We start from the raw sequence: 18971 nt of genomic DNA, 5'->3' as shown, positions 1-18971 counted from the left end.
GTAAAGTGAAATCGAATATTAGACTGTATTTTCCTATTTGCTTAAGAAGAGGCAATGGAAAAGAAACAAGAATACAGTGATTTTTCTGAGTTGGATGAATTGTTACTGTGTTCTTGGTCCTGTTCTTCTCCTTCCAGTCTTATCTCTTCTAGTTGTACTTGGTACAGTCACAAAACCCTGCTATAAAAACGTCACTATGATGCTCATCATTTTACAGGAGTGAATTTTGTGCTTCACAAATTCAAAATGACTCAGACTGCTTCATTATGTAATTATTTTGTAGAAAGAATCTGAGCTAAAATTCTCAGGTCATGGCTTACATGACAACAAAACAATTTAAGAAAATCAGAACTATAAACAGTTGGTATAACATTTATAAATGTTTCAGCAATAGGCTCTGCCTATTGTGTAACTTAATACGTTTGGAAACTAAAAAAAAAGTCATTCCAGTTGCTGCTGTTTAAAAATGTTTCTTAATTTAAAAAAAAAAGACAAAAGGTCAAAATGTAAACACATGTTCCATGAAAGTGATGCCAAGAAGATATACTGTATACAGTTATTTCTGTATCCGTTTGGCTAAGGATGACATTGTTTAATTTACATTAGCTGTTCCAAGACAAAATAGTCCACTGGAGTGACACAGAGGGGAATTTTGGGGGTAAAAAAAGAATGAAAAAAGCCATTTGTTCCAATATATTTCAGTTAGTCCCAAAAAGCATCTTTTTCAAAGGTCATGTTGAATTAAAACATGATTCGGCTGTTTCATTCTCATTATTATAGAAAGCGAATGTTTTTTAAATGGTGTTCTTTTGGGCCAGGCGCAGTAGCCCATGCCTGTAATCCCAGCACTCTGGGAGGTCGAGGCGGGCAGGTCACCTGAGATCAGGAGTTCGAGACCTGCCTGGCCAGCATGGTGAAATCCCATCTCTACTAAAAATACAAAAATTAGCTGGGTGTGGTGGCGGGCACCTGTAATCACAGCTACTCAGGAGGCAGAGGCAGGAGAATTGCGTGAACCTGGGAGGCACAGGTTGCAGTGAGCTGAGATTGTGCCACTGCACTCTAGCATAGGCGACAGAGGGGGACTCCGTCTCAAAAAGAAAAAAAAAAAAGGTGTCCTTTTAATTTAATACTAGTTATTATTAACCCTTTTGACTACTGATGTACCAGATGCTGAACAGTGCTTTACACATATCGATTTAGTCTTCTCAAAAGTAATTGCTGAAATCAAGGTTTAAAGCTGGCAGCCTGACTTCAGGGTCCCTCTCTTCAACCACAGTTTATACGCTTCATTTCAGTAACTCTTTTAGCAGTAACATGGTTGAAAATAATCACATTTCAAAAAATAAGCTACCTACTTTTCCCTCTAAAAATTTGCAGGCTAGCCCTGCATTGATCTCCCCCTTTTACAATTTGCTTTCTCTGTCTATTCAACCCAAATTAGCATTTCATGTACCATAGAAACTCAATACATTTGTTTTTTATTTTGTTTTGTTTTTGAGAGTCTTGTTTTATCGCCCAGGTTGGAGTGCAGTGGTGTCATCTTAGTTCACTGCAGCCTCTGCCTCCGTGTTCAAGTGATTCTCCTGCCTCAGCCTCCTGAGTAGCTGGGATTACAGGTGCACACCACCACATCCGCCTGATTTTTGTATTTTTGGTAGATACGAGGTTTTTCCATGTTGGCAAGGCTGGTCTGGAACTCCTGGCCTCAAGTGATCCACCCACCTCAATCTCCAAAGTGCTGAGATTATAGTCATGAACCACCACACACAGCCTTATATTTATTTATTTTAGAAATAATCATCTCATGTACTGAGCTGCTTAATTCTCAAATTTATTTTTTATATACCACTATTAGCAAAATATATTTGAGTGTACACCCCAAAATATGTTCATAAATTTTATACGTGTGCCACTATACTGACTTATGTGTATGATAACCCTTCCTAGAATATAAATTTTGAAAGGATGAAGTAAAAAGCAATTCCAAGCAAGTTGTAATTTTCTCCTACATCCCAACATATTGCTTTATACACTATCTTGGCATACATGAACCCCATTTTGGAGACTACAATTCTAAACATACCACTTAAATTGATAATCTGGTAATGTATAAAGTAGGCATGATCAACTTTAGTTCCCTGATTCAAGCTTCTAGATTACAAAGGATTTGCAGAGTATGTGTGCGTGTGTGTGTGTGTGTGTGTGTGTGTGTGTGTCTGTCTGTCTGTCTGTCTGTCTGTCTGTCTGTCTGTGTGTCTTTTTAAAAAGACAGTCACTAGATAAGTTATTTGACTCAACAGAAGTTTGGCAGAATACAGAAGAAAATTCCGTCTTATAAAAAGGAAATAAGCTATATTACCTGAAGGGGGAAATCCAGGCTTTTTCTTTTAAAGCCTGTTTTCCTGTATATCTTGAATTCCAATTATAGAGCAGTAATGTTTTTGGTGCAACATTTGCGGATGGGACAAAGAGAATCATGTTATAGTTGTCTGGTTAGGAATCAATAAATCATGGAAATACCAGTCAGAATTGGAAGAAAGTCTAAAGTTTAAAATAGTTTAAAATAAATGCAATTTCTTAGAATATTCTAGATTATTTGGTTAGGAGAGACCATTCACTATTGTTTTTTTGGAACTTTTGAAAAAGTGTTTCGCATGTGCTTGGATTACCTATTAAATAAACTTTAAGTTTAAAAATACTTGAAAGAAAGGCAAATCTTTTGTAAATATCCATTAAGTCATAAATAAAACAGATATATAGTAGGACATGACATGATTCTAAATTGATATAGCCAAATATTTTTGTCTTAAGTCATTATCTTGGTCCTGAATGCCCACTCCGCTCTCCATATCTTTCTGCCAAATCTCACTCTTTTCCCAAAGGTTTAGTTTACATTTCAGTATACCAAAAATCTTTGCAAGTTTCCCTCCTTGACATTAATAGTATCAATGTGGTGGAATCAATATAGACTCCATCAGTCAGCTTTGGAGATGTCAGGGGTCCTCAGTATAGACAGGCAAGAATGTGCAGGAATATACCCTCTCTAAGTCTTTCCTGTATGTGTTGTGCTTTGCCCACAGTAGGTGTGCAAATGTTTTTTAATATATTGAATACTAAGTGTCTAATGGTAAATGTGTGTGAATGTAATATGATTGAAAACTTCTTAGGCATGTAAATATTTTAAATAGACTTACGATAATAGTCTAATAATCTTTTACATTAATATATTTTAAAATGTTTTCACAAAGTATAAAAGCTTTAGTCTGTCTTCAGTTAAGTCTCATAGGTTTAGACTTCATTATATTAAAAATGTAATGTGAGGCTTGGACCTGACGTTTGAACACTCTGTAAATTGCACAGAACGCACAAACACAGGCTCATTTTGCCTGTAGAATTTCATATTCTAGTTGAAGTGACATTCTTGCCCCACACAAACCTCTGTTGCAGCATTGCATTGCATCTGCTAACGTGAATCCTGTGCTTAATCTAAAACTGATCAATTGCCCTGAACTTGCTTTGTCCATATGCATGTCTTTGCGTTTCCTCATCATTCTTGCCACCTTGCAAGTCAAGCTGCCCTCCTCCCTTTATTTCTTTTCTTTTCTTTTTTTTCAATTGCATTTTAGGCTTTGGGATACATGTGAAGAACATGCAAGATGTTGAATAGGTACACACGTGGTAGTGTGATGTCCTGCCTTCATCCCCATCACCTATGTCTGGCATTTATCCCCATGCTATCTCTCCCCAACACCCCCCCCCACTGTTCCCCCCCCCGGTTCCCCCCCCCGGTTCCCCCCTACATACCCCAGTGTGTGATGCTCCCCTCCCTGTGTCCATGTATTCTCATTGTTCAACACCCGCCTTACGAGTGAGAACATGCGGTGTTTGATTTTCTGTTCTTATGTCAGTTCACCGAGAATGATGGTTTCCAGGTTTATCCATGTCCCTACAAAGGACACGAACTCATCGTTTTTGATGGCTGCATAGTATTCCATGGTGTATATGTGCCACATTTTCCTGTCGAGTCTATCATTAATGGGCATTTGGGTTGGTTCCAAGTCTTTACTATTGTAAATAGTGCTTCAACAAACATTCGTGTGCATGTGTCCTTATAGTAGAACGATTTATAATCCTTTGGATATATACCCAGTAATGGGATTGCTGGGTCAAATGGAATTTCTTTGTCTAGGTCCTTGAGGAATCACCACACTGTCTTCCACAATGGTTGAACTAATTTACACTCCCACCAACCGTGTAAAAGTGTTCCTATTTCTCCACATCCTCTCTAGCATCTGTTGTTTCCAGATTTTTTAATGATCGCCATTCCAACTGCTGTGAGGTGGTATCTCAATGTAGTTTTAATTTGCATTTCTCTGATGACCAGTGATGATGAACATTTTTTCATATGCTTGTTGGCATCATGCATGTCTTCTTTGGTAAAGTGTCTTTTCATGTCCTTTGCCCATTTTTGAATGGGTTTGTTTATTTTTTTCTTGTAAATCTGTTTTAGTTCTTTGTAGATTCTGGATATCAGCCCCTTGTCAGATGGGTAGATGGCAAAAATTTTTTCCGATTCTGTTGGTTGCCGATTCACTCTAATGACTGTTTCTTTTGCTGTGCAGAAGCTGTGGACTTTGATTAGGTCCCATTTGTCTATTTTGGCTTTTGTTGCCAATGCTTTTGGTGTTTTGGTCATGAAGTCCTTGCCTACGCCTATATCCTGAATGGTTTTGCCTAGGTTTTCTTCCAGGGTTTTTATGGTGTTAGGGCTTATGTTTAAGTTTTTAATCCATCTGGAGTTAATTTTAGTGTAAGGTGTCAGGAAGGGGTCCAGTTTCAGCTTTCTGCACATGGCTAGCCAGTTTTCCCAACACCATTTATTAAACAGGGAGTCCTTTCCCCATTGTTTGTTTTTGTCAGGTTTGTCGAAGATCAGATGGTTGTAAATGTGTGGTGTTGCCTCCGAGGCCTCTGTTCTGTTCCATTGGTCTGTATCTCTGTTTTGGTACCAGTACCATGCTGTTTTGATTACTGTAGCCTTGTAGTATAGTTTGAAGTCTGGTAGGGTAGTGTAATGCCTCCTCGTTTGTTTTTTTTTTGTTTTTTGTTTTTTTGGCTTAGAATTGACTTGGCTATGTGGGCTCTCTTTTGGTTCAATGTGAAGTTTAAGGTGGCTTTTTCCAGTTCTGTGAAGAAGGTCATTGGTAGCTTGATGGGGATAGCGTTGAATCTGTAAATTCCTTTGGGCAGTATGGCCATTTTCACAATATTGATTCTTCCTAACCATGAGCATGGAATGTTTCTCCATCTGTTTGTGTCCTCTCTTATTTCGTTGAGCAGTGGTTTGTAGCTCTCCTTGAAGCGGTCCTTTACATCCTTTGTTAGTTGTACTTCTAGGAATTTTATTCTCTTTGTAGCAATTGTGAATGGCAGTTCGTTCTTGATGTGGCTCTCTTTAAGTCTGTTATCGGTGTATAGAAATGCTTGTGATTTTTGCACATTGATTTTGTATCCTGAGACTTTGAATTTGTTTATCAGTTTCAGGAGATTTTGGGCTGAGACGATGGGGTCTTCTAGGTATACAATCATGTCTGCAAACAGAGACAATTTGACTTCCTCCTTTCCTATTTGAATACTCTTTATTTCTTTTTCTTGTCTGATTGGCTAGAACTTCCAATACTATATTGAATAGGAGTTGTGTAGAGAGGGCACCCCATTGTCAATATTAGACAGATCAACGAGGCAGAAAATTAACAAGGATATCCAGGACTTTGACTCAGGCCTGGACCAAGCAAACCTGATAGATGTTTACAGAACTCTCCACCCCAATTCCACAGAATATACGTTCTTCTCAGCACCACATCACACCTACTCTAAAATTGACCACATAATTGGAAGTAAATCACTCCTCAGCAAATGCAAAAGAACGGAAATCATAACAAACAATCTCTCAGACCACAGTGCAATCAAGTTAGAACTCAGAATTGAGAAACTCAGAACTGCACAGCTTCATGGAAACTGAACAACTCGCTCTTTAATGTTGACTGGATAAACAATGAAATGAAGGCAGAAATAAAATAAAATGTTCTTCGAAACCAATGAGAATGAAGACACAACATACCAGAATCTCTGGGACACATTTAAAGCAGTGTCTAGAGGAAAATATATAGCAATAAATGCCCACATGAGAAGCAAAGAAAGATCTAAAATCGACACCCTATCATCAAAATTGAAAGAGCTAGAGGAGCAAGACCAAAAAAAAAAAAAAAACTCAAAACCTGGCAGAAGACAAGAAATAACTAAGATTAGAGCAGAACTGAAGGAGATAGAGACACAATAAATCCAGGAGCAGATTTTTTGAAAAAATCAACAAAATAGACCACTAGCCATATTAATAAAAAAGAAAAGAGACAATAATCAAATAGATGCAATAAAAAACGGTAAAGGGGATATCACCACAGATTCCACAGAAATTCAAACCATCATCAGAGATTATTACAATCATCTCTATGCACATAAACTAGTAAACCTGGAAGAAATAGATAAATTCCTGGACACTTGCATCCTCCCAAGCCTAAACCAGGAAGAAGTTGAAACCCTGAATAGACCAATAACAAGGTCTGAAGTTGAGGCAGCAATTAAGAGCCTACCACCCAAAAAAAGCCTAAGTCCAGACGGGTTCACAGCCGAATTCTACCAGACATACAAAGAGGAGCTGGTACCATTCCTTCTGAAACCATTCCAGACAATCCAAAAAGATGGAATCCTTCCCAAATCATTTTATGAGACCAACATCATCCTGATACCAAAACCTGGCAGAGACTCAACAAGAAAAGAAAACTTCAGGCCAATATCCATGATTAACATAGATGCAAAAACCTTCAATAAAATACTGGCAAGCCGATTGCAACAGCACATCAAAAAGCTTATCCACCATGATCAAGTAGGCTTCATCCCAGGGATGCAAGGCTGGTTCAACATACCCAAGTCTATAAACGTAATTCACCACATAAACAGAACCAAAGACAAAAACCACATGATAATCTCAGTTGATTCAGAGAAGGCCTTGGACAAAATTCAGTAGCCCTTTATACTAAAAACCCTCAATAAACTAGGTATTGATGGAACGTGTCTCAAAATAATAAAAGCAATTTACGACAAACCAACAGCCAATATCATACTGAATGGGCAAAAACTGGAAGCATTCCCTTTAATATCTCCCTTTATTTCTTGAATCCTGCTGAGCCCTCAAGACTCACTTGCTCTTTGGAATTCTCCAGTTTTTCTCTAACTCCAGCACAGGACTGTCTCTTTAAGACTGAAACAGACATATCCAGCTGCTTACCAAATACCTTTGCTTGCATGTTTTTCAGGCAGCACCAAACAATTTTATCCTAAACTGAATGTGTTCTCTCTTTCCTCAGTTCTTCTCTGCTGTTTCCCCTTCCACTAATTTTCATGAACAATGCTCACTAGAGCTCCCTTTCCTTTGCCTCATACTTTTTAAACCTGGCCATTTGATTTTATGGAAAAAGCAAAAATAAACCAGATTGCTTTTAGTTGCCAAACATTTAAGAGTAATTATATGAAAAATCTGAAATAGTGGAAGCTTTTTTAGTAGTATGACTTCGTTTTGGTATAGACTCTAGATTTGAAGCCTGACTTTGCCATTTGTAACTTTTGGGACTTTGAATAAGTTGTCTATTTTGTGGTCAGTGCCTCATTTTCCTCATCTACAAAATGGGAATACAGATAGTACCTACTTCAGAGGGTTAAGAATTAAATGAATTAACAGTACTTGGCAGGCCGGGCGCGGTGGCTCAAGCCTGTAATCCCAGCACTTTGGGAGGCCGAGGCGGGTGGATCACGAGGTCGAGAGATCGAGACCATCCCGGTCAACATGGTGAAACCCCGTCTCTACTAAAAATACAAAAAAACTAGCTGGGCGTGGTGGTGTGTGCCTGTAATCCCAGCTACTCAGGAGGCTGAGGCAGGAGAATTGCCTGAGCCCAGGAGTCGGAGGTTGCGGTGAGCCGAGATCGTGCCATTGCACTCCAGCCTGGGTAAGAAGAGCGAAACTCCGTCTCAAAAAACAAAAAAAAAACAAAAAAAAAACAGTACTTGGCATACACTAAGCATTATGTGTGTTTATGAAGAAAACAAAATACAAAACAAGCATGCAAGTTTTAGAATTCAGTGAGCCTGACAATGTTTTAAAAAAATGAAATTTGATTGGAAATATAAACTGGAGATTGCTCTCAAGTCAGTATAGTAATAGTATTTTAAACAGTTATTAATGAAAAATGTAAAAGTAAAGTCTAAATCTTTTAGTTAAGAGTTTCAAAATTTTAAAAACCTGCACTCCTTTCAATCTTGTGTCCTCCTTTAATTTCATTTGAAATTTTAGGAAAATGGTCTGACTTGGGAAAAAACGTTAAAAAAAAGAAAAGATGGGATAAAGCTTTGTATTGTTTTCATACCATCCTTTCCACTGAGAATCAGTATTTAACTGACAGAGTAAATAGATGTGTGTGTACAAAATCTCCAAGTTTATGGTCTTAAATTTAAGGTTTAACAAGTAATTTTTGAACAACTTTGGAACATGTAGGTAGAAGTATTGAAAATTGTTACTTTATTTAAATGAGGCAGTTGCTTGTAGAAAAACATAAATATGTGCCTGAAATACAAATTAATTTGAAAACAGTTACATTAAATTGACAGCTTGTTGCCATTTCCTCATGTCATAATATTTATAAAAGTAAGCTCATGGTGGGGCAAATTTATACCTCTGCAAGTCTTACATTAGTATGTATTTTTATTCTGAAAACTTACAATTCTGTACTTATTCAACTACAAATTGCTAATAATTTATTTTTAGAGGGAAATAAATACAATCTTTGGGGACTTTGTTTTTACATGGAGTTGTTCGTAGGTCTTTGCTTTTTTTTATTTCGCTGTTAACAGCAGTTTACCAGCCAAGCAATATTAGGACTTTTGATGCACAATAATTCCTTGAAATACCTTTCTTATAATTCCTTAAATAGAGGCCAGGCGCAGTGGCTCATGCCTGTAATCCTAGCACTTTGGGAGGCCAAGGTGGGTGGATCACCTGAGGTCAGGAGTTCAAGACCAGCCTGGCCATCATGGAGAAACCCCATCTTTTTTAAAAAAAAAAAAGAATCCAAAAGATATTTTAGTGTTTGGATTTTAACAAAAACCCACTTGTAAAAGATATTTTGTGAAAAATATTTTACGAACACATTTAGCATTAAAGTACATTTTGAACTTAATTTGGTTGGACTGATAATATTGAAGCATAGTGAGAGATTTTTATCTGCCAAAACTGAGTAGAGCAGAATTCTTTTCTCTTTCTTATTGTGAGGTATTTTCAACATACAGAAAGACACAGATAAGTAGGAATGCTCATATAAGCAATCCTCTAGCTCTGACAAATTTTAACATTTTGGCACCCTTTACGGTTTTTTATTATTTTTTCTGGCTGGGCGCCGGGGCTCACGCTTGTAATCCCAGCTCTTTGGCAGGCCAAGGTGTGTGGATCATCTGAGGTCAGGAGTTCAAGACCAGCTTGACCACCATGGTAAAACCCCATCTCTACTAAAAATACAAAAATCAGCCAGATTTGGTGGCACATGCCTGTAATCCTAGCTTCTCAGGTGCCGAGGCAGGAGAATCGCTTGAACCTGGGAGGCCAAGGTTGCAGTAAATTCTGGCCTGGGTGACAGAGTAAGCCTCTGTCGCAAAAAAAAAAAAAAGAAAAAAAGGGTTTTTTTTTCTCTCTTTTAAAATATACCAGTGTGCAGTAGGAGGAGGCTCTTGTTTATGCTACCCTGTGCCCTTCTATCAGCTTCTCTCTCAAGAGATAACCACCTCCACGACTCATTTAGTGTTTACATTTCTGCTATGTGGTTTTGTACTATTACTACATAGGTATTTATCCATAGGTTAGAAATTTGTATAAATTTTGCACTTATAAAAGTTTCTTTTATGTAAATTATTATCCATGAACTTGTTTTTGAGAACAACCTTTGAGATGTTACATTGATTCACGTAGTTCTAGTTCATTTATTTTAAGCTGCTATGTGGTATACCCTTGTATAAATACCCACTTTATTCATTCTTTGGTAAATATTTTGGTAGTTTTCAATTTGTTGTTACAGTGCTGTAGCGTGTGTGTGCGCGCTAGGCAAATGTAGTTCTTAAAGATGGTCTTCAAAGTGTGTTCTGGATACCCCTGGGGGACCATTACTTCCTGTTCCCAGACCTTGCAAGAGTCCATAGGATGAAACTTATAATAATACTTCTAAGATTTTCTTTGCCTTTGTTTCTCTCATGCTCTCAGCATGGGAGCTTACAGTAGAGTTTTCCAGAGGGTACGTGATGTGAGATACTACAACAGATTGAGTGCAGGAGCAGATAGGAGAATCCAACCATCTTCTATTATACCAGATTTGCAAAAATGTAAAACAAAGTCATTCTAAATTTTACTAAATTTTGTTGGTTTTGGAAAACATAGTATTTTTATCAAAATATGTTATGAATAACATAAGTTCTTTCAAATTCATATTTTAAATATTTATCAGTTTTAATTTATAATACAATAAATATTAAGATATAATCATATACACAAATAATTTTCAAGAATATATGGAAGTTTTGAGACTGAACAGTTTGCAGACTGCTGCTGTAGGGTATGTACGTAAGGGTGGAAATGTTAATTTTCGGGGTGCCACAGCTTTGATTTCACCTCACATTGTTGTATCTGCTTTGCAAGGGTGTTGTACCAGTTTGTACTCTGATCAGCAGTGTGAGTTCCTGGCTTTCACATTGAAGCTAACATTCAATATTGTGAGATTTTGACAAGCTTTGACAGTAGGATAGATGTCAGATAGAATATTGCTGTGAATTGAATTTGTTTTCCCCTTATTACTAGTGACATTGAACATCTTTTCAGGTTCATTGACCATATTTCTAGTTCATTTTCTTTTAAAATTTTTTGCCATTTTCCCCATCTTCCTGATTGTGTTTTTCTTACTGATTTGTAGAAGAATTTTTCTTTTTCTTTTCTTTTTTTGAGACAGAGTTTTACTCTTGTTGCCTAGGCTGGAGTGCAATGACGTGATCTCAGCTCACTGCAACCTCCACCTCCCAGGATCAAGTGATTGATTCTCCAGTCTCAGCCTTTGGAGTAGCTGGGACTACAGAAATGCACCACCATGCCTGGCTAACTTTGTATTTTTTTTTTTTTTTTTTTTTTTTTTTTTAGTAGAGACGGGCTTTCTCCATGTTGGTCCGGCTGGTCTCAAAATCCTGACCTCAGGTGATCCACCAGCCTCAGCCTCCCAAAGTGCTGGGATTACAGGCATGAGTCACTGCACCCAGCAGAATTTTTCTTTTCTCTCTCTCCCTCCTTCCTTTCTTCTCTTTCTTTGTCTTTCCTTTCCTCCCTTTCTTCCTTCCTTTTAATGTTCTGGCTACCAACCCTTTGTGGGCAGTAGTCATTGAAAAAAAATCTTCCAATCTTGGGTTTGTCTTTTCATTTTGTTTACCATAACTTTGAACATAATTTTAAATTTTAATGTAGATTAATGTTAATCATTCCTTTTGTTTGTGATTATTTTGCCTTGTTTAAGGATTTCCTCAGTAACTCAAATTAAAAATATATTCTCTTTATTTTCCTGTAAAAATTTGTAGGTTTTATCTTCTAGAAGGAACATCTTTATTCTGTGAGGTGTATCGGGAAGACTTTGAATATGGGTATTTTCTATAACTGTACTGTTACTGTTACTAGTAGTCAACCTTAATCACATCCCTGATTGTTCTCTCCATTGCACCTAATTTCAGAGCCTCCCCTCCTGCCTTTTCCCTTTTTTCTTCCCCAAATTACCCTTCTCTGGAGCTGTTTTGTTGTGACTTTATGGACATGTAGCGGTTTGAATCCTTTGCAGCTTCCAGCTTTCCTGGTATTCTTAGCCTCGTTTGGATTCTTTACTCTTAGAAGCAGAACACTAGTCTCTGTAAATCTGCGCTTTACATGAATCTGACCATGCAGACTTAAAAGAGACCGTTTTGTGTATGGAGAGGCAGAGAGTGAATTTACATCATCTTGACAGTGGCTTTTCCCACCCTTTTCTACTTACCCTGAGCCCACATTTAAAATCCTAAAAGTATCTGGGAACCTTTTTCTTGACATTGTTACTGCCTCAACTCTCTGTGTACTTACATAAAAACTTAGTCATTTTAGGACCCTGCTAGCTGAAACAGCATTTTTCTCTTTTCCGAAGAGGGCATTGTTGGTTAAAAACCTCATGAATTAAGAAGTGGAGAGTTGTGTCCATTCACAAGCAAAAAGTTTTTTTTCTAGTTTAAAATTCTGTTTTATTACCTGGTTAGTCTAAAATGTCAGTTATATTTTGAGGAGTTTGATTAATAAATACAAAGAAAGTCTTTGAAGTCGGCACTTTGTAAAAGCAGAAAAAACATTTATATTTCATTATAAATACAACTCACTCTGCCCAGCCATAATCTGCGTGTCTGGGGGGGTTGGAAACCTGATCTCTGTACTTCTTGCTATATAATCAGAAAGAAAGAAGAAAAGTGGTCCCCAAATGCTGGCTTCTCAAACAGCTCCCGTTATGTCATATAAGAATTGCTTTGAGGTACATGATTCATAATCTGTGTCTCCTTGAGACCAAGACCGTGAAGCCTTGGAGAGTGCCCTCCAACTGTTGTTCTGTCCTTGTACCTTTGAGCCCCTCCACAGGCTGAATCGCAGCAAATTCCTAGGCACTGTGTGTTTAGAAATATACAGTATTTCAAGGTCTTACAAGACCATGATGAGTAGAATATCTCTGAGTATTAGTAATTGTGGTCAAGGTTCAGCACGTTTTAACAAAAATACAGAAAATAAGTGGTCCTCTTCAATTTCAGAAATTAAGTATGTATTTAAAAGTTTTCAAGTTGTATCTGTTAGGTTAATTAGCAGAATTTTCAAGTTTTATTATTTATTTGCTTGTTTGCTGTCAATCTTTTAAAAAAGTTAATTATTCCTTGGTTCAAGGGTAAGCCTTACTTCACTTTAATTTTTGAAGCACAGGCATAAGAGACATTAATTTATTCTGCACTGAATACTTACTCTGTCAAACATGGTTTGCATGGTTTCAATATGCACAGTTTCTAGAATATTTTATTTAGACAGTTAACAGATTCAGAAAGTGTTTATTGCTAGAAAAGGTGACTAATGGGAGGATAGGGATGCTAAAATTATTCAGCTTAATCCAAGATTACTGTGTATATTTCACTTTAGGGTATGAGAACACTTTTGTGCAAAAGGCTTATTTAGTGTGGCTCCAGTGTCGATAAGGTAGTTTGTTTTTTATTTTTGTTTGCTCGGGTGTGTGTGTGTGTGCGCGCGTGCACACGTGCGCACATTTATGACTGCAGATCACAGCTCAGGGCTCTTGTTTCTTTAACTTGGAGTTTCTGTCCCAGCAGTATGCTCGGAGATGCAAACTATGTGTACTGCTATCAACCTGACATTTACTTACATAAATTATCTTAGGTTTTTTGGTCTTCTGCTGGATTTCTCTTTCACCTACATTTTTCTAAATTAGGTAGCTACTTGCAGGGTGTAAGTCTTTGAAGCAATTGTATTTGTACAACTAGACTTAATAAGCTCTTCAAGGGCAGGGACTCTTAAAATTCCAGTGCCCAGCATCCACACGCAACACAACAACAAAATTAGTGGGAACAGGGAGATTTGTTCTGTTTCCTTGCAGACTGTATTGATACATTCTGCAGGTATTTACTCAGCACCTTTATCTGCCAGGCACTGTGATAGGCTTTGGGCATGAATAGGTGAGCAGATAAGCAGAACTCAGTCCAGCAGGTAGGGGAGGCTGTTTTCACTGCTGAGGAAGAAAGATTCCTTCAGTTTACCCAAAGTATGGAGGATTTTTCTTGTAAGGACACTCCAAGATTAAAGAAGACTTGAATCCGTTACACTTCTGTGTCTCTTGGGAGCATAGGAACGAAAACAAATCTAGTGGAATATAGTTTGGCAACTGAAGAGATCTCTGGTTACACAAGCATGAAGATATTCATAGGAACATAAGACTCAGTGTTCCACATCAGTAATGTTGGGGAGAAAGTCAAACCTTACATAAATATTTCTGTCTTTTTCCTTGGGAATTCACTAAGATCTTAGGTTATATTCTCTTAAAAATGCTAGGATTTTACTCTGTTCTTAAATTGTATTGTTTCTCTAGGCATACAATATGTTTCCTATTTTTTCTTACTGTTCTAGTCTCTAGTTTTTACTTTCTCTGTGGTGTGTGTGTGTGTGTGTGTGTGTGTGTGTGTATGTGAATTCACCGAATATCCACAAAATAAAATCTGAAGGTGAAAACCAAGAGTCTGAGAAAATTGAATTTGACTTGTCGCATTTTTAAACACTTTTATCTGTTAACATTGTTTTGAGAATTTGTATTGCTGTTCATTTTATATATTTAAAAAGTGGTAATATTCATTTACAAGAAGTAAGCATCAGTCTCTTACATTTGAATAGGAATTTATAGCCGACAGGTACATCCAAATGTTTGGTTTTTCTTTTTTCCTTTTTTTTTTCAGCCAAAGCAGAAATCCCCCTCTTTTTTGTTTTTGAGATGGAGTCTCCATCTGTCGCCCAGACTGGAGTGCAGTGGCGCGATCTCTGCTCACTGCAACCTCCAACTCTTGGGTTAAAGCGATTCTCTTGCCTCAGTTTCCCGAGTAGCTGGGATTATAGGCGCCCACCACCGCGCCTGTCTAATATTTTTGTATTTTTAGTAGAGACGGGGTTTTGCCATGTTGGTCAGGCTGGTCTTGAACTTCTGACCTCAGGTGATCCACCCACCTCAGCCTCCCAAAGTGTTGGAATTATAGGCCTCAGCCACCATGCCCCGCCAGGTTTTTTTCTTCAGAAAAACCCCCTGAAAGAAAGAGAACAGATCTTACTCTCCATATATGATAAGGTGAGAATTTAAGTAAAGGTTACATGGTTCATCTATGCTATCGGAAAGCTACGTGGCCAGTATTAGAGCCCAAGGCTCCTCTGCCAGTTGGGTGGTCTGTCCATGCCCACTGCATCACTCCCTCCCTGCCAGTGATGGGAGAGGTCAGATGTTGGCAGTGCCCATCGTCACCTTCCTGCTCCCCTTCCCTGACTTAAACGCTCCTGAGAGAGGAGACCAGGCAGAGCTTGGCCAGATGTACTTTTCTTTATTTCCAGCAAGGCCTGCACCCTGAATCCCCCCAGCCTTCTTCTCTGTTTTGGTCATTGGACAAAAAACTTAGAAAAATGGTGAAGGTGACTGTTAACTTGCTGAAAGTTCGTACAGGAAACACTTGTGTTTCATCCCTGCAAGTGGAAATGGAGGGATTGGAGCACGAGAGATTGGATTTTTGGTGATTGTTCTCAAAACCCACTATTTACCTTATCTACTGCATACCACTTGCTTGGTACAGCCGTCTTCCAGCTGTCCAGTCTCATGCCCCATTTACTGTCAGGAAATGAAAATCATGGTCCTATAACCTGTCTACCCACAATTTAGAAATTGGTAGAATGTCTAGCAAAAATATCAAGGAGAAATAAAGTAAAATAATTTATAGCAAGTAAAATGTATTTCAGTAGGTATGTGCTTCAGTGTGTACTCAAGAAGACAATGCAATTAGATTCTCCTACCTTGATATAGAGTCACTATGAATATAAAAGCTGCACATGGAGTCTGATCAAAAAGCATTGTACTAGCAATCCAGATATCATAAGGGGCATTATAGCAGTCACATGGTTTTCTGAAATGATGAACATCTGTTAGTAAAATTCCAAAGAAAGCAAGAAAGAAAATACAAGACAGAACACACACACACACACACACACAAATTTGATTTATGTTGTCCTTATGTTAGAAAATGCGATGTGTATTAAAACTGCGTAAATGGCCGAGCACGGTGGCTCACGCCTGTAATCCCAACACTTTGGGAGGTTGAGGCAGGCAGATCACCTGAGGTCAGGGGTTCGAGAGCAGCCTTACCAACATGATGAGACCCTGTCTCATAAAAAAAAAAAAAATGATCTGGGCACGAAGGCACGTGCCTGTGGTCCCAGCATTCTGGAGGCTGAGGTGGAAGAATCTCGGGCCAATGAGTGTCCCGACTGCAGTGAGTGAGCTAGGATGACAACACTGCACTCCAGAATTTAACAGTCTCTCTCTCTCTCTCTCTTTAAAAAAAAAATAATAAATTATTAAAATTAAAAAACTGCATAAATGAATCATGTTTATATAAAGCGCTATTAGGATTTAGGCCCTGATGGTTATAAATGGACCTTTTTCCAATGTGAATGCTTGGTGGGATATGTTAAAAGTCATACAGGACCAAAGTTGTGGGATGTGCAGGACGGTTTGTTGTTGTGCAGGATTGTTGTGGCATTTGCCAGACAAAACCCAAGAGAGGGTGTCCTCTGAATTGATTACTGTGACAATCAAAATTACACCCACAAATTTAGAAAACATCTTCTAGAGAGTGATGCCACCTTTGCGGAAAACCTCTGCCCTAAATACTTCAGAAAGACACAGAAACCTAAGGACCCCAGGACAACAAAGACTTCCCGACCTTTCAAACTAGGACCTCACAATCCTGTGGCTTCATCATCTAGAGAGGCTGGAGAGGGCGGGAGGGCAGAAAATGTCTACTGTATTTTTGCCCCAAGGCTGAGAGAAGTTTTTAACCTTCGTCTTGCCTGTATCTGCCTGCACTCTGTTCTGCATTCCTGTGGTTGCATTTTTTTGCATTTTGTTTCCATTCAGCGTCCTTGTGGCTTGCTGGGGAGGCACTCTTTAGACTAAATTTCATAGTTGCGAAAAAGGGTTTTGAAAACTGATGGGCCTTTTGGGTATATGTGTGGTAAAATATACGTATCACAGTTTACCTGACGCAAGTTTTTAATGTAAGTAATTTGTGACTGTGCAAATATATGGCTAAAGTATTGTATATAAATAGTAAAAATTGTATGTCTTTTAGTCACTTTGGAGGATATAATTTTATACATTTTATTTTTTATAAAGTTAATCTTTAGTAATAATGAAGATCATGATGAAAGATAATATTCACCTCTTACTGTATGATATCAGGAATCAGTGTTTTGATGCAAGATAGTCATAAATTCAGATACTCCAGCTCGGATGCAGGGTGGTTGTGTGCTTTAAATCAAATTAATAAATTTCTATGAGGCTTACTGTAAAATGTACTTATCAGTAGTATGAAGATGCTGTGTTTCTTTTCTTTTTTTTTTTTTTTTTGAGACAGAGTTGTGCTCTGTCACCCTGGCTGGAGTCTAGTGGAGCAATCTTGGCTCACTGCAGCCTCCACTTCCTGGGTTCAAGTGATTCATCTGCCTCAGCCTCCTCAGCAATTTCAGTTATGTTTTCTAAGCAACACAAATCTTTTATAGTACTTGATATAATTGCCAGATTATTTTTTAAAGGTATTATATTTCTTTAAATGGTTCCCAGTGAAGTAGCTTCAGCTGTCTGTTAGTAGCTGGGTTTACAGGTGCCCACCACCTTGTCCGGCTAGTTTTTTAATTTTTTTTAATTTTTAGTAGAGACAGGGTTTCCCCATGTTGGCCCGGCTGGTCTCGAACTCCTGGCCTCAGGTGACCTGCCTGCCTTGGCCTCCCAAAGTGCTGGGATTACAGCTGGGAGCTACAGCACCAGGCCAAAGATGCTGGTATTTGATAGTATGATTGTAAGTGCATCAGTGCACTACACATCTGACATAGTTTCGTATAACTATATACAAAACTATGCATATAGTAATATGCATAGTTGTTCCTGTGCATACCTATTTTTCATGCAGTGCAGCCATAGTGCTGATAAAAATTTTGTCTTCTCTTTTTACTTGACCTAAGCATAAACAAATTTTTTCCATAGTATAAACAAATTTCATAATTACTCTTCTAAGTATTAAAGTAGACTCATGACGTTGTGTCACCAAAATATGCTGCATAGTACGTGATGTCCTTACTTTATATAAGATGAACCGGAAATGTACCTGCTTTTCTCGGGAAAGAAATGTTTTTAAAAACCTCAGTTCATGAGATAACTATGTCATCAAAACCACGAAGAAACAGAGCTGAGTTGAGTTGCAGGAGTGGGCAGATGGTAGGCTTGCCAGCTGAGTGGTGCGCACACCAGCCTGAGATTGCAGCCTTAAGTGGACAGATTTGCATGTTATGGACATTTGGATTGTACAAAAATCGTCAGAACTATAAATCTGAGACTTAAAGATGATTTCAACATACATGAGCAATTTCAGTTGTGTTTTCTAATTTTATCGTTTAAAAAAATAATGCTGCTGAATTGATTTATTCCTATATTGCTCTTTTCTTCACTAGTAGTACTTTGGGATAAATCTCTAGTAGATTTACTCTGTTAAGTGACACAAATCTTTCATGGTACTTGATATAATTGGCAGATGGTTTTCTAAAGGTATTGTATCCCGTTATATGGTTCCCAGTTAAGTAGCTTCAGCTGTCTATAACTGGGGATTTTTTTTTTTCTTTTAAAGTGCTAATAGGTAAAATACTGATTTTAATTTATATTTATTTGATTATTAGTGAATTTCAGCATTTAACTTTTGTGTATGACATTTTCTCTTATTTATTTATCTTTTTCTTTAGTTAAGTTATAAGATCATTTACCAATTTGAGCCTTTTCAGGGTTTTGGGAAAATTAGACTTTTAATCTAATCACGTTATTCTGCTTTTTCTTCTAGCTCCAGTTATAAACCGATTCACAAGGCGTGCCTCAGGTAAGTCTGATTATATTATGGATTTTGCTTACTAATAGTGATATATTTAAAATGATGATACTGGACTAGAAGGTACAAAGAGAATAATTGCTGTGTAGTAA

The 18971-nt window shown here is 37.8% G+C and overlaps 1 protein-coding gene across 1 annotated transcript in view; it reads left to right on the top strand.

Annotated features, from left to right (window-relative positions):
* PRKAR2B (protein kinase cAMP-dependent type II regulatory subunit beta) overlaps positions 1–18971 on the top strand; it is a 103362-nt gene that overhangs the window by 8158 nt on the left and 76233 nt on the right. The window contains exon 2 of the mRNA XM_003921320.4: positions 18835–18870. Coding sequence (XP_003921369.3) covers positions 18835–18870 — 36 coding nt within the window. The remainder of the gene's footprint in view (positions 1–18834; positions 18871–18971) is intronic.

The sequence above is a fragment of the Saimiri boliviensis genome, chromosome 10 (genome assembly GCF_048565385.1).
Source record: "Saimiri boliviensis isolate mSaiBol1 chromosome 10, mSaiBol1.pri, whole genome shotgun sequence".
In the NCBI taxonomy this organism is placed as follows: Eukaryota; Metazoa; Chordata; class Mammalia; order Primates; family Cebidae; genus Saimiri; species Saimiri boliviensis.
This window is presented reverse-complemented; position numbering and strand designations above follow the sequence as displayed.